The following is a 16,163-nucleotide window of genomic DNA, read 5'->3' as shown; positions in this document are numbered from 1 at the left end:
GTACAGTAAGGAAAATACCTGCCTCACAGGATTTTGTAACAAATCTGTGATTATTAAATAAGAAGTTTGCAGCATATAATAATGACCAATAATAATAGTTAACTCTCGCATAGGCTACACCCTTGCATGGGTGGAGTGGAGCACATGACATTTAGTAAGATATTAGAAGAAAAAGTAAATTGAAATCAATATCCAGCCCTTAAACCCTATAGTATGAGATAGTAAGGTGTGCAGGGTGAAAAGAATTCACTCACACAATGTTAGAGCAAATAGAAAGTCTAGATAATCCTTCCCATTATTGAAATAAAAAGAATAATTGGTTTAGCAACTATGATAACTATGTACAATGAGAGATGGTGGGGGGGGGGAGAGAGAGAGAGAGAGAGAGAGAGAGAGAGAGAGAGAGAGAGAGGAGCAATACACAAGAAAAACAATATACAACAGAATTCAAAGAACCACATAGCAGATCAAAGAAGTAAACTATGAAGGGCAAGGCACAGACAAGACATGCTTAAAAACTGAAATAAGAACATGGAGGAAGGACTTTAGATGATCACAATATTGTTGAGCCAGCATTAAGATAATTTACATGCCTTAAGTAAAGAACCTAATAAGTAGAACAGAAAAATATCCACAGATACAGTATGAGAGAGTTCCAGGAAAGATGATACAGGACAATCAATACTGAGATATATTCTAGTTTTTATGGCACTTTAAGAAAGAATTCTCCAGGAACCTAGGCACAGAAAAAAACAATCACTTGCAAGGAAACAAGTTGGTTCCATTTAAATGTAAAAGTAAAATATAAACTCTACAGAATGTTTCTGGCTCTGGGTAAAGATGGAGCAAGAATGGTCTACTAAATGCAGTTATACAACATGGACATGTTTTGTATGGTCATGGAACCGCTCTTTGAGGACTGAAAAGCAAACAGAAGCAGGCAGATTGGGGAAGAAGACCACAATCTGAAGTACCACTAAAACAGTGGTGAATTCACCACTTTTTTTCCATCCATATCCCAGTTCAGCATAGCCTGAAAGTTGGAAGTGGGCAATGCTATGGACACAGCTCTAGTTCTGACTTGAGGAGAGGGATGGGTACTGAGAACTGTCATTCCTTACACGGTAAGTCAGAGCGTGAAGGAAATCCCCAGTTTTTCTTTCTTTTCTCTGTCCTCTTATGTTCCGGTCCACAGGCAGTCCTGTGGCAGCAGCGGTGGTGACAGAGAAAGCAGTGATAGTGACAGCTGCAGAGGCCTTGAGGTACCTAACACTCTGAAGGAAGGTAACCTTCCTCTCTGACTATAGACGCTGTGGTCCCAAGAGGGTGGAGACACACACACATGACTTGTTTGCCCTCTTGGTCTTCTCACTGTATGACACTAGAAGAAGGCAAAGGCACAGGAAGTGTGTAGCAGACAGAGGTTAACTAAAGTCACAACTTTCTACCTAGAAGATTGAAAAGGGGAAGCTCAGGGAAGCAAGAAGTACTGGGGAGATTGCAGAAAGGTAGGAGCTTGGGAACATAAAGCCAGGAAGCTGTGTATGAACTTCGGGGCTCAGCACCAAGCTGTGCATTCATGGATGTCTTCCTATACAACATAGCAAAGACTGAGACTGAACTAGACCTTGCCAGCTCCCAAATTGCTGATCATGCTTCACCAAACGCAATAGCACTGCAAAGTCTTTCAAAATAGGACTGACTGTAAGCCACACACCATAGAGAGCTGATCAGAACAGGTGGCCTGAACCCAAATAAATGGGCAAAAACTGAACAGAGACTCGGAGACCAGTGGGAATATAACAAAAGAGCCAACATTTGTCTCATTGGTATACCACAGGTGAGGAGAAGGGATGGGCTGAAAAATCATGCAAAGAAATGATGGCTGAATTTTTTCCAAGATTGGCAAAAGACATAAACCTACAGATTTAAGAACTGAGTGAAACCCAAAAAGAATAAGATTGAAGAAATCCATTGAAACATATGTCACAGTAAAACATCTGAAAACTAAAGACCTAGAGAAAAATCTTGAAAGCAGCAAGAGAGAAACACCTTAGTATGGGAAAAGCAAGGAGAACGGCAGTGTTTCCTCATGAGAAACCACGGGGGTCAAAAGGGAGTAGCACGACACTTCTCAAGTGGTGAAAGAAGAAGAACCAGAATCCTCTACAAAGTGAAATTATCCTTAAAGAACGCAGGGGAAATCAAGACATTGTAAGATGAAAGAAAAGTAGGGTAATTTGCTGCCCCCAGACCTACCCTTATCACACTGAAATATGTTTTCAGTATGAGAATCCACTAGGCATGCAGAAAACTTTGCTTGAGAGTGATGTACTGATCAATTCTGTCTAATACAGACATTTATCGTGCTGCCAGGTATTGGAAGCATATGTCTCAGAGTTCCCCATTAGCTCCTAGTACAAGTCTGGCCTGGTTGCTGCCTGCAACCCCTTTACTGAAATTGCTCTTGTCAGGGTCCCAAGCAACACTCTCATTGCCCAATTCAGTGTACGTTTTAATGCCTATTGTTCTGGAACTCAGCAGCTATTTCCAGGTTTGCCACTCTTTGCTCTGTTCTGTCTTCCTTCTGAGCCCTTGCTCCCTTCTCCTTCTGGTTCAATTCTCTCACCGTTCTCTTTCTGTGCAGACACTTCTCCAGTCTCTGACCATGAATTTTTTCTTTGTTTGCCTGCCCCTTAAAAGAAGTTGTCCTTGGTTCCCTTCTGTGTGCTCTCTATGTGCTCTCCCTGCATGATCTCACTACATCCACGACCTCAAGAACTATCCTGATGACTTGCAAATTTGTATCCCCCACCCCAGCCAGCCTCTCCCACCCAGGTCCACCCCCTGCACTGTCACCATGAGAGACTGCTCCTCTCTCATCCCTGACTCCAGCCCCCCGCCCCCAAGCAGACACCCCCGCCACCCCCATCCACCCAACGAGTTATGTCCCTTGACCACCTCCCACACAAAGTGACTGAAGAATGCACATGGGTTCCTTTAAACAATTTATTGACCTTTTAAAATGACTTTCCCAAGGCACAAGACGGGCCCAGGCTGCCCGGGCTGTGAGCAGGCCTGGAGCCCTAGGGCTGCGGCCTGGGGACCCAGGTCGGTCATGGGGGCAGCTATTGCTGAGGAGGAGCCACCTGGGAGATGGTCGTGTTCCGGAAGAAACCGCTGAGGAGCGAGTTGTTGTGGACGGCCATGTCGATGAACTCCGGAGTGATGCGGCTCTGACCGCTGCTCTGGGCCTCATTGCCTGCCAGCTCCAGGATCTTGGCCGTGAGGTACTCGATGACCGCCGCTAGGTAGACCGGTGCGGTGGAGCCCAGGCGCTGGGTGTAGTGGCCTTCTCTCAGGAGGCGCTCCACGTGGCTCACGGAGAATGGCAGCTCAGGTGCGCTGCTGCGGGAGCGGTTCCGCCTCTGGCGACCAGAAGACCCTCCACGGCTCCTTGGCCCCGGCATTCTCGGCGTCGGGTGCGCTGTCTCCGACCGGCCTAGTTCTGCGGTGCAGTTCGGTGCGGTCCGGTCCCGTTCAGCGAGATGCAGTGGGTGAGGTCAAGTGGGACGAGGTAAGGTGCGATGCGCCAGGCGGTCCCAACCTCTGAAATGGACGTTGCTCAGGTCCCTACTCTGTATCCTAGCAACCACGGAACGGCCGCTCATTGGCAGAGACGCACTCTACCTGGAATGTTCGTTGGGAGGGACCACTGCTTCCCCATTGGCCCCCGTGGGCCTGGGCCTACAAAAAAATGGCGCCTGCAGCAGCCTGCTCACCTTGCTCACTGGAACCTCTCTTTGAGGGGACTTGGACTTTCCACTGGACAGGGACGTTGAAGTGAAGGATAAATGGCTTGGGAGTACAAGAGCGAGGTCAGGGCTGGAGATACAGATTTGAGAGTCATCAGGATAGTTCCTCCAGCCCTGACCTCGCTCTTGTACTCCCAAGCCATTTGTCCTTCACTTGTATCTGGATATCCCACAGGCATCTCAAATCTCAGCTACTCCAAACTGTACTAATCTTCCCACCCAAAACTGGACCTTCTCCTTCAGCCCTTATCTTCAGTAATGCCTCCAAAGTGTATAGTTGCCTCCCCTTGCACTCAGGGTCATGAAATATCTTTTTCCATTGCTTTGCTTTCAGTTGTGTGTGCCTTTCGATCTGAAGTGAGTCTCTTGTAGGCCACATGTATAGGTCTCGCTTTCTTATCCATTCAGCCACCCTATGTCTTTTGATTGGAACATTTAATCCATTTTTATTGAAAGTAGTTTTTGAGAGGTATGTAGTTATTGCCATTTTATTTATATTTTTTTATCTTTTACCTTGTAAAGAAGTCCCTCTAAGATTCTTTGTAATACTGGTTTGGTGGTGATGAATTCCGATAGCTTTTTCTTATCTGGGAAGCTCTTTATCTGTCCTTTGATTCTAAATGATAGCTTTGCTGGGTAGAGTAATCTTTAGTGTAGGTCCTTGCGTTTCATCAGTTTGAATATTTCCTGCCAATCCCTTCTGGACTGCAAAGTTTCTGTTGAGAAATCAGCTCATAGTTTCATGGGGGCTCCCTTGTAAGTAACTAGTTGTCTTTCTCTTGCTGCTTTTAGGATTCTCTCTTTGTCTTTAACCTTTGGCATTTTAATTATAATGTGTTTTGGTGTTGGCCTCTTTGAGTTCATCTTGCTTGGGACTCTCTATGCTTCCTGGGCTTGTATGTCTATTGCCTTCACCAGGTTAGGAAAGTTTTCCATCATTATTTCTTCGAATAGGTTCTCAATTCCTTGCCCTCTCTCTGCTCCTTCTGGTACCCCTATGATTCAAATATTTGTTTGCTTGATGTTTTCCCAGAGGCCCCTTAAACTGTCCTCACTTTTTTAGATTCTTTTTTCTTTTTGCTGTTTTGATTGGGAGTTTTCTGCTACCTTATCTTCTAAATTGCTCATTCAATCCTCTGCTTTATCTAATCTGTTGATTCCCTCTAGTGTACTCTTCATTTCAGTTATTGTATTCTTCATTTCTGACGGGTTGTTTTTTACGTTTTCTTTCCCCATTTTTATGTTTTCTATCTCTTTGTTGAAGTTCTAGAGATCACTGAGCATCCTTATAACCAGTGTTTGGAATTCTGCACCTGGTAGATTGCTTGTCTTCATTTTGCTTAGTTCTTTTTCTGGAGCTTTGTTCTGTTTTTTTTTAATTTGGGACATGTTTCTTTGTCTCCCCATTTTTAGCTGCCTCCCTGTGTTTGTTTCTATGTATTAGATAGAGCTGCTATGCCTCCCATTTTTAGTAGAAGTGGCTTTACGTAGTAGGTGTCCTGTGGGGCCCAGTTGCACAGTCTCCCTGGTCACTGGAACCGGGTGTTCCAAGTATATCTCTTGTGAGGGTTGTGTGTCCTCCTATTGTAGTTGAACCTTGGTTGCTGTTTCCACATCAGTGAGCGGGATTGACCCTTGGGCTCATTGGTTGTTAGGACTGGCTGTGACTACATTGGAGGAGCTGTAGTGCAGGGGATGAACCTACAGAGCAGGATTCACTTTTGCAGGGCTCTGGTACCTGTATAGTCTCCCCTTTGAGTGTGTCATCCTTAGAGGTGACCAGGTGATGCTCTGGCTCAGTCCAAACTTGGGAGGCAGGCATGCCAGCCCTGGGGATTCCTGGCAGGGGACCCACTGTTGGCCAAAATCAGCTACAGCCTGTGCCCTGCCTGGGGCCACCTGGCATGAGCCACAAAGCAATCCACAGATGGCCACTGCCTGTGCTATACTTGGAGGTGCCTTGAGAGGCCAAGCCACGAACCAAAGCTGGCTGTCACTAGTGCCGAGCTTAGGGCTGCTCAGCCCGAGGTACAGGACATGCCAAAGCCAGGTGCTGCTTGTTTGGGTTTTGTGAACCTTTGTGAGATTTTAGGAAAGTGTACAGCATGAGCTAAGGCAGGTAGTTTGTATGGAAAAGCCACTGGAAGCTGATTTGATGTGCCCAAAAGTTGGGTGGTGGGGTCTCAGAATCTCCAGGGTGGGGTGAATGAACAGTGGTAGCCAGGTTGATGTAGGCTCAGATATGGCAGCCACCTGCATCTGCATGCTGGGAAGGGAGAGGGCTCAACAAAAATAACAATGGCTTCTGCCAGCTCCTCTGTCTGCGAGAAAGCTGCTCCTCCAGTCCTTGCCCTGAAGACAGACAACTCAGTTTCTCCCAGTATGTTCCTGGCACCTTTCAAGCTGCTGCCCCAACACTGGAGCTCAGAGTGAGTGAGTGAGTCCGTCAGTGAGTAAGTCCATCTGTGGATCCTTTAAGAGGATCACCTGGGACTGCAGCCGCCTTCTTCTCACTCAGCTACAATCTCCACTGGTTTTCACAGTCAGAAGTTATGGGCACTTCTCTCCCCGGCACTGAAACCCTAAGCTGGGGAGCTTGGTGGAGTGCTGTGACCCCTCCCTCCTCCAGAAAGACCTCTGCAGCCAAGAAAGCCTCCCACTGTTTTTAAGGAGGGCACAGCTCACAGTGGCCTATGCAGGGATCAAATTGGTAGCCTTGGTGCTACCAGCACCATGCTCTAACCAACTGAGCAAACCAGCCACCTACCATCCCTCCCATTTTTAATGGTCACACTTGGGTGTGGGATTAGCCCATTCCACATGTCTACCCCTCCTACCAGTCTCATGGTGGCTTCTTCTGTATGTCCTTAGTTGTAGGGCTTTGCTTCAGCTAGGTTTCAGGTGATACTCAATGATGGCTGTTCTGTACTTTAGTTATAATTTTGATGTGGTTGTGAGAGGACATAAGCACAGCGTTTATCTACTCTGCCATCTTGACCAGGAATTCAGTTGTATTTCTATACACAAGCAATTGAACAATCCAAATATGAGGTTAAACTAATTCCTTTTATAGTATCATCAAAAAACAATAAAATACTGAGGAATAAATTTAACAAAAATGTGCAAGACTTGTACTCTGAAAACTGTAAAACATTGTGGAAGGAAATTAAAGAGGATCTAAAGAAATGTAAAGACATCCCATTAGTGGATTGAACATTTAATATTGTTAAGAATACCACAGTCCCAAAGGCAATATACAGAATCAATGCCATGCCTATTACAATACAATCTGGCTTCTTTGTAAGAAGCTGATCCTAAATTTCACATGGAAATGCAAGGGATGCAGATAGCCAAAACAATCTTGAAAAAAAAAAAAAAAAAAAAAAAAAAAAAGTTGGAGGACTCTCACTTCCCAACTTCAAAACTTACTACAAAGCTACAGCAATCCTAAAAAGTGTAGTGGTACCATCATAATAGAGACACAGGACAATGTTTTAGAATTTAGAATCAGAAATTAGCCCCTATATCTATCAATATCTAATTTTTAATAAGGGAGCCAACACCATTCAATGGATGAATGAACAATCTCTTCAACAAATGGTGCTGGGACAACTGGATATCCACGAACATAAGAATGAATACAGACCCCAATCTCACACCATGTACAAATATTGACTGTAATATGGATCACAGACCTAAATGTAAGGGCTGAAACTATAAAACTCTTGGAGCAAGACATAGATGTAAATCCCCATGACCTTGTATTAGGCAACAGTTACAAAATATGAGAGCAAAAGCAGAGCTACAAAAGACAAAGACAAATTATATGCCATCCAAATGAAAAGATAAAAACGTTGTGCAGCAAAGGCCTATAGCTAGAAAGTGAAAGGACAACTCACAGGATGGGAGACACATTTGCAAAACATATATCTGATAACAATCTATTTTCCAGAATGCATAAATATCACTTACAACTCAACAAAAGGAAGACAAGCAACCCAGTTTAAAGAAAAAAAAGGGGGGCAAAGGACTTGAATGGACATTCCTCCAAAGCAGATGTACAAATGGCCAAGAGGAACATGAAAAGATGCTCAATGTCATTAGCCATTAGGGAAATGCAAATCAAAACCATGAGATGCCACTTCACACCTACTGGGATGGCTATTAAACAAAACAAAAAGGAAATAAATTTTGGTGAGAATGTGAAGAAATTGGGATCCTCATACACTGTTGTTGGGAATGCAAAATGATATGGCCACTGTGGAAATCAGTTTGGTGTTTACTCAGTAAGTTGAACATATGACCTCGCAATTCCACTCCTAGATATATACCCCAAAGAACTGCAACCAGGTGTTCAAACAGAAACCTGTACAGGAATGTTCACTGCAGTGCTATTCACAATAGCGAAAAGGTGGAAGTACCTAAACGTCCATCAACTGATGAACAAATGGATGCACAACATGTGGTCTGTTCATACAATGGAATGTTAATCGGCCATGAAAAGGAATGAAGTGCTAATTCATGCTACCATATGGATGAACCATAATGAGAACATGATGCTAAGTGAAAGCAGCCAGACACAAAAGGCCACCTATTTACTGTATGTAGGATTCCATCTCTAAGAGGTCTCCACAATAGGCAAAACTCTATGGACAGGAAGCAGGTTAGTGGTTGCCTGGGGTCTAGGGGTGGGACAGGGGAGGGGATGTGGGGGGGGGTACAGAAAGAATCAGTGACTGCCCAACGGGTACAGCGGTTACTTTTTGCAGTGGTGCCAGCTAGAGAGTTGTGATGGCCGTCCAGCACCAGAGTGTATACTTAGTGCCAATGGATGGCACACATTTGTTTTATCTGCACAATGTCCCTGTCCAGTGGAAAGTCCGAGTCGCCTCAAAGAGAGGTTCCAGTGAGCAGGCTGCTGCAGGCGCCATTTTTTTGTAGGCCCAGGCCCACGGGGGCCAATGGGGAAGCAGTGGTCCCTCCCAACGAACATTCCAGGTAGAGTGCGTCTCTGCCAATGAGCGGCCGTTCCGTGGTTGCTAGGATACAGAGTAGGGACCTGAGCAACGTCCATTTCAGAGGTTGGGACCGCCTGGCGCATCGCACCTTACCTCGTCCCACTTTACCTCACCCACTGCATCTCGCTGAACGGGACCGGACCTCACCGAACTGCACCGCAGAACTAGGCCGGTCGGAGACAGCGCACCCGACGCCGAGAATGCCGGGGCCAAGGAGCCGTGGAGGGTCTTCTGGTCGCCAGAGGCGGAACCGCTCCCGCAGCAGCGCACCTGAGCTGCCATTCTCCGTGAGCCACGTGGAGCGCCTCCTGAGAGAAGGCCACTACACCCAGCGCCTGGGCTCCACCGCACCGGTCTACCTAGCGGCGGTCATCGAGTACCTCACGGCCAAGATCCTGGAGCTGGCAGGCAATGAGGCCCAGAGCAGCGGTCAGAGCCGCATCACTCCGGAGTTCATCGACATGGCCGTCCACAACAACTCGCTCCTCAGCAGTTTCTTCCGGAACACGACCATCTCCCAGGTGGCTCCTCCTCAGCAATAGCTGCCCCCATGACCGACCTGGGTCCCCAGGCCGCAGCCCTAGGGCTCCAGGCCTGCTCACAGCCTGGGCAGCCTGGGCCCGTCTTGTGCCTTGGGAAAGTCATTTTAAAAGGTCAATAAATTGTTTAAAGGAACCCATGTGCATTCTTCAGTCACTTTGTGTGGGAGGTGGTCATGGGACATAACTCGTTGGGTGGATGGGGGTGGCGGGGGTGTCTGCTTGGGGGCGGGGGGCTGGAGTCAGGGATGAGAGAGGAGCAGTCTCTCATGGTGACAGTGCAGGGGGTGGACCTGGGTGGGAGAGGCTGGCTGGGGTGGGGGGTGAGGCTGACTTATGGAAGACTGTGCCATTGCCCTTGAGCAAGTCTGAGCCTGGCAAAGTCCCCAGAAGGATAAAGTTCCTTGGGTTGGAGCACAAGACCATGACTGCGGCGTTGTGATAGGGTGAACTTGCAATGGCGAACAGGGTGCTGCAGGGTCGAGGGGTGGACAGAGAGGTTGGCAGGGACTCCCATGGGGCAGCAGCTTTGACAGGAAGATTGAGGAATGATGAGGGGACAATCCAGGAAGATGCAAAGTTAACTATTTTTTTCATATTTAGTTACAAGCCTGAAATACTAGGGAAGATGTGAGCCTGTAATTTCAAGGCCTCTCCAGTTCTTAAATGACAATAGGCAAACCTCTATGGATAACCTTTTTATTATATATCTGATAAGTATATGTTATATAGCACATTCTATTGGCCAGGTTTTTTCCTCGTTCATAATTTTTGCAGTTTTTAAAAAAATAAAAAACCTTTCATTTAAAGGAAAAAGAAAGACGAAAAGTCGGTATAAAGATCATGCTCGATCACAAGTTTCATTTTGGTCATGTTCCATTAGAGATGCTAGGAGATGCCCATAGCAACCTTGGTAAACAAGCTGTCACCACCTAACAACAGCGGGCGCAAGGCCAGGTCCGGTCCCAGGATCCGTGATTTGCATATGCAGCCTGCACTAAGGAAGGCCCCGCCCCAGGAACCCAGTATTTTGCATATCACCAGGGCAATGTGGTGGCGTTGGGCTCCCGAGTGGGCGCGGTGGCGCGGCCAGACCCGAGACGGATGCCGGGCAAGTCCCAGCCTGCTGCCAGCGCCTGCACATCCGCCCAGCAGAAGCGCTCGGGCTGGGAACATGGCGGCATCCGCGGGCGGACTGGGAGGCGGTGCGGGCCCGGGCCCCGAGGCCGGGGACTTCCTGGCCAGGTACCGCCAGGTGTCGAACAAACTGAAGAAGCGGTTCCTGCGGAAACCCAACGTGGCGGAGGCCGGCGAGCAGTTCGGACAGCTCGGCCGCGAGCTGCGCGTTCAGGAGTGCCTGCCATACGCGGCCTGGTGCCAGCTGGCGGTGGCGCGCTGCCAGCAGGCGCTCTTCCACGGGCCCGGGGAGGCGCTGGCGCTCACCGAGGCCGCCCGCCTCTTCCTGCGGCAAGAGCGCGACGCGCGCCAGCGCCTCGTCTGCCCCGCCGCCTACGGGGAGCCGCTGCAGGCCGCTGCTAGCGCTTTGGGCGCCGCTGTGCGTCTGCACCTCCAGCTGGGCCAGCCAGCGGCCGCCGCCGCCCTGTGCCTGGAGCTGGCCGCCGCTCTGCGCGACCTGGGGCAGCCGGCCGCCGCCGCCGGCCACTTCCAGCGCGCCGCCCAGCTGCAGCTGCCTCTGCTGCCCCTGGCTGCACTGCAGGCGCTCGGCGACGCCGCCTCCTGCCAGCTGCTGGCGCGCGACTACACCGGTGCCTTGGCGATCTTCACGCGCATGCAGCGCCTGGCGCGGGAGCACGGCAGCCACCCGGTGCAGCCGGTGCCGCCGCCGCTACCGCTGCAGCCGCAGCCACAGCCGCAGGGGCCCCAGCAGGGGCCCGGCGCGGGCCCCGCCCTGCCCGCTGCGCCGCTCCCTCCGAACGCCGGCCCTGCGACCGTGCCCTCTCCCGCCGCCCTGGGCGCCTTCTCGGACGTGCTGGTCCGCTGCGAGGTGTCCCGCGTGCTGCTGCTGCTGCTCTTGCAGCCACCGCCCGCCAAGCTCCTCCCGGAGCATGCCCACACCCTGGAGAAGTACTCCTGGGAGGCTTTCGACAGCCACGGGCAGGAGAGCAGCGGCCAGCTTCCCGAGGAGCTCTTCCTGCTGCTCCAGTCCTTGGTCATGGCTACCCACGAAAAGGACACGGAAGCTGTCAAGTCGCTGCAGGTGGAGATGTGGCCACTGTTGAGTGCCGAGCAGAACCACCTGCTTCACCTCGTTCTGCAAGAAACCATCTCCCCCTCAGGAGAGGGAATCTGAAGAGTCCCATTAGCCATTAGCCGAGTGACTACTTTTTGCGTGTTACCAAACCTCACGCATCCGCCTTTGCGTTTGGACGGAAATAAAGGACGTGGATCCCAGCGGTCTACCTTTGTTTGCTTCTTTCTCTTGCCACCACAGGGATTTGTTTGACTGAAAGTTACCTGTCTCCCAAAGACTTCTTTCCACAATAGTAGGAGAAAAGAACAATACGCTAGGCTCAGAGTGGGGGACTCACTCTCTTCCCCAAAACTGCACCATCAATATGACAATCCTTTTAGCTCTTTCCTCTTCCACCCAACTTGCCCTGCCCCGCCCCCGTCTTTGTTTCATAGTCTGGATCTTATTTTGCACAGCTCTGTCTAAATACTTAAGCTATGTGGTGTTTTTCTCGTGAGTAATTTCTGGGTGTATTCTATATGTGATCATCCAATTTCTCCTCTGTTTATCCTCCCCCTACATATTTGTGGGAATTATTTGATTCTGTACATCACTGTTGTCGCTACAGCCCTAAGTCCATGCCATGATAAAGCCATTCCAGTACTACACACTTGTGGTTTAGATTTACTTCATCTCTAAAATGCGAATAATTTATCTACATGTCAGGAGGCAGAAAGAACAAACATATTCTCTTTCAGTTCCAAGATGTATGCATTCATTTGAAATTGACAGTGTGCCTAGTATGCGGCCTGCGGACCACACCAGACAGTGAGTGTACGAGATCATTTGCGATGTGGTCCTTATTCAGGCAGCTGCCATGCAAATGTGTCCCGTGCAAGGTCGGGTTGGGGGGAGTAGGAGGGGGGGCCCAACGCAGATGTGTCAGGTGTGCATTGGAATTCACATTTCTGGTTCTGTCCTGGGAGGGACCTGTAATGTCTGTGACCTCTTATTTGTAGTAGGGATCTTCCTGCAACGCTTACTTAACTGGAATAGGCGTTTTGGTCCCAATGTTACATGCAAACTGACTTAGCTGGGTTTTTTTCTATTCTTTCTTATTTTCTTTACAGTTTCAAGAGTGATAACAAGAACTCTTCCCAGTATAATCTCATTCTCAGTCATTTATCTTTGGGAGAATGCACTTTAGGCTGAAGTTGTATGCCATACTGATATTTTGGGGTGAGATTTAAGGACACAGTTTGGGGATAGATTTTTGTTTTGCATTTTGGGGGGCATGGGGACAGTTGTCACTATGAGTTAAGTGCCTCAAAATGGGTGGGACCTTTGGGGTATGCTTTTCTACTTCTATTTCAACAGTGTGGAAGCAATAGGTAAGGAACTACAGGGTAGTAGTTTGAGACAGATTGAGCCACCGTTCCTGCACTCGCACTTGGCTGCCAGGAAGGGTCCTTCGGAGTCCTAAAAGCCTAGTGCCGTTTACTGCAAAACCGGTAAGGGTGCGTGCTCCGTGGGCTTCTGCTTGTTCTGGTACCCTCTTCTCAACAGGGTGCAGGCCTGGCTGGCTGGCTGCCTCACTGTCTTATGACACGAATGTTTAGGAGTTCTATAATGTGAATGGTGATACTATTTGGATTTGAGCTTAAGAAAAATCCTCCTTAGGCCTCTGGTCTAAACGCCTTGCACTGAGGAGGTGGGGGCAGGGATTGCCAGGGAGCCAGATATTGGGTATACAAGCAGTATTAATTAGAATTCTCCAGAGAAACAAAGCAAACAGGAGAGAGAGAGAGAGAGAGAGAGAGAGAGAGAGAGAGAGAGAGAGAGAGAGAGAGAGAGAGAGAGAGAGATTTTTAAGGAAATGGGTCACATGATTGGAAGCTTAGAAATTCCAACATGTGCAGGGTAGGCCAGCAGGCTAGAGACCCAGAAAAGAGGTGCAGATGGAGTCCAGAGGCATCTGCAGGCCAAATTCCCTCTTCTTCCAAGGTGGTCAGTCTTTTTCTATTAACATTTCTAATTGATGTGATGAGGCATTTGGAAGGTAATCTGCTTTACTCAAAATCCACTAATTTAAATGTTAATCTTAACTTAAAAAACTCTCACAGAAGCATCTAGAATAATGTTTGACCAAATATTTGCGTGTTGTGGCCTAGCCAAGGTGACACATAAAAGTAACCATCACAAGTACACCCTTTATCAACTTGGCACCCAGATACATCTCCTTAAAACATACTTAAACTCCTAAAAAGGACAATTACAAGGTCCCACTTTGACCTAACACGATACAAATATCCTGTATACAACTGAAGATACAATAATCATTTCCCCAGTAGAGGATGCAAAGTCTTTGGGTAATGTTTACTCTCATCCTTGATATCCAGAAACTTAAATACTATGATGTAAAGTTGACAATACTTAAATACTATAGTATAAAGTCAATACATTTTATGTTATGTGATAGGAGGATAAGAGAGGGAAGAAAACAAAGATATTTTATATGCACATACTCACATTCACAAACATAGTGATAAAAAAATGAAGAAATATTCATGATAATTACATTCCATATTTCTGTAACTGGTCACATGGCCATATCTGGTATTCATAATTACTTTCTTTCACTGTCTGCTCTGTATTCCATTTGAGCTCACCAAGTACCTCAACTGGTTGTGGTTCTTTAGTTGGTGGGGTGACCCAAACTGCATTCTTCAAGGGTACGGGACATTTGTAGTCCTGCCTGAACTGGGTTATTGTAGTTCTCCACCGGCTTTAACCACAAGGCATGGTAAGTAATACTAAGAGATACCGTAAGTGATTGTCTATACTCCAGACATATTAGTCCTTATCTTCATTACCTACTGTGGAGTAGCAGTCCAACTTCCCCTTCGTAGTCAGGATCAATCACCCCAACCAATACCTTAACTCCCTTCTTTGCCTGCTGATTCACAGGCACAAGGAGCCTGAAGTAGCCAAGAGGCAGTCCTAACTTCCAATTCAATGGAATCATTGCTGTGTCGCCTGGCAGAAGCATTCATGCCCCTGGAACTCATTTTTTGGCCAGCAGAGCATAAGATCACAGGGACAGGAAGCAAAAATTTTGCTAACAGATCACTAAAGGCAAGTGATGCTACTTACCTTTAGTGAGTGGTCCATTTCCATTTGCACCCCTTGATTCCTGGGCCTGTGAATCCTGCCTTTTGGAGAAACAGCCTTCTAGAGAACCTTGTGCCCGCCCTGCAAGGTATTGCCTCCTAGATGGCCCTGTAACTAAGTCTTCAGTCTCCAGAAGGCCGTTCCACTGTTCTAACAAGCCAGTTGCTTCTGGATGTTGGGGGACGTGTCAAGACCAGTGAATTCCAGGAGCATGGGCCTACTGCCTCACAGTATTTGCTGTGAAGTGAGTTCCTTCATGAGAAGCGGTGTTGTGTGGAACACCATGACGGTGGGTAGGGTATTCTGTAATTCCATGGATGGTAGTTTGGGCAGAAGCATTGTGTGCGGGGAAGGAAAATGCATATCCTGAGTAAGTATCTATTCCAGTAAGAATAAAACACTGCCCCTTCCCTGATAGAAGTGGTCCGATGTAATCAACCTGTCACCAGGTAGCTGGCTGATGTGGTGATGCCAGAGAATCTGGCGGAGGGGAGAGGATAAAGCAGCCATATCAATAGTGTACAGTAATATGAAGTGAAAACTGCTACAATTTTATTCAAGCTAAAATATTACTGTAGTTTACTGTAGATATCAAAAGGAGAGTACACTAAAACACAAGCAGACAGAGAATGGAACCAAAGGTAGTTAACTCACTCTAGCTAAAGACAACTGATCTGGAGAAATCCCAATATTTCCCAAAAAAAAAGCAAAGAGAAAAAAACCAACTAATGTGAACCTTACATAAAAAAAATAATGAAAACGAGACAGGAAGAGCAGCAAGTTAACTCAGAAAAGGAGCATATCTTTAATAATAATCTACTAACATTTGTCACCCCAATAAATTTAATAAAATTAAAAAAAAATAATAATAATCTACAAAATACAGAATACATTTTCTGAGATTGTTTTGGAAAAGAGGCCTGTTTGCAACAGAACTAGGACAGCATAAGGAGAGAACAAAGTTAGGTGAAAAGGAGATGCATGCTTATTGTTGGTATACTCTCCACTTTATGGATAATAAAAACTGAATGGTAAATAATTTAAGAATAATGTGTTTGTGTATAAATCAAATTATTAATGAAGGTGAACTAGAAAATATTTGACAGACAATGGAAAGCTAACAAGTTGATATTTGATGTTCCTCGGGAATAGGCTACCATTCAACAAACAGAAAATAATCAAATGAAAAGCTGGAAATAAAATGAAAGCCATGTGCATAAGAATGTACAAATTAAAAATGGAAAAATTAGGAAATTAAGAAACTAGAAAGTATGTGGATTAGAGAGAGAAGATAAGGAAAAGAATAAAACCATTACAGATTAAACCAACATAAGCAACAAAGATAAGTCATCATTACAGATAATCATATAAATTACAAGGAGGGCTAGCAAGAAAAAAATGTTTTTAGAATATGGAGAATCAACAAAAA

At 46.9% G+C, this 16,163-nt stretch overlaps 3 protein-coding genes across 3 annotated transcripts; 2 read left to right on the top strand and 1 right to left on the bottom strand.

The window, feature by feature from the left end:
* Window positions 1–2,539: 2,539 nt before the first annotated feature.
* LOC141569758 (histone H2A-Bbd type 2/3-like) lies at window positions 2,540–3,544 on the bottom strand. The gene has a single exon (XM_074324324.2). It carries the CDS (start codon window positions 3,468–3,470, stop codon window positions 3,129–3,131), a length of 342 nt encoding a protein of 113 aa, XP_074180425.1. The 5' UTR covers window positions 3,471–3,544; the 3' UTR covers window positions 2,540–3,128.
* A 5,472-nt stretch (window positions 3,545–9,016) lies between these two features.
* Window positions 9,017–9,825, top strand: LOC141569631 (histone H2A-Bbd type 2/3-like). Its single transcript, XM_074323693.2, has one exon. The coding sequence runs from the start codon at window positions 9,034–9,036 to the stop codon at window positions 9,373–9,375; it is 342 nt and encodes a 113-aa protein (XP_074179794.2). The 5' UTR covers window positions 9,017–9,033; the 3' UTR covers window positions 9,376–9,825.
* A 204-nt stretch (window positions 9,826–10,029) lies between these two features.
* On the top strand, window positions 10,030–12,231 carry LOC141569630 (40-kDa huntingtin-associated protein). The gene has a single exon (XM_074323692.2). The coding sequence runs from the start codon at window positions 10,268–10,270 to the stop codon at window positions 11,681–11,683; it is 1,416 nt and encodes a 471-aa protein (XP_074179793.2). The 5' UTR covers window positions 10,030–10,267; the 3' UTR covers window positions 11,684–12,231.
* Window positions 12,232–16,163: the final 3,932 nt, after the last annotated feature.

This window comes from Rhinolophus sinicus, chromosome 18, assembly GCF_057876585.1.
Source record: "Rhinolophus sinicus isolate RSI-liver-muscle chromosome 18, RSI-T2T, whole genome shotgun sequence".
Classification (NCBI taxonomy): domain Eukaryota; kingdom Metazoa; phylum Chordata; class Mammalia; order Chiroptera; family Rhinolophidae; genus Rhinolophus; species Rhinolophus sinicus.
This window is presented reverse-complemented; position numbering and strand designations above follow the sequence as displayed.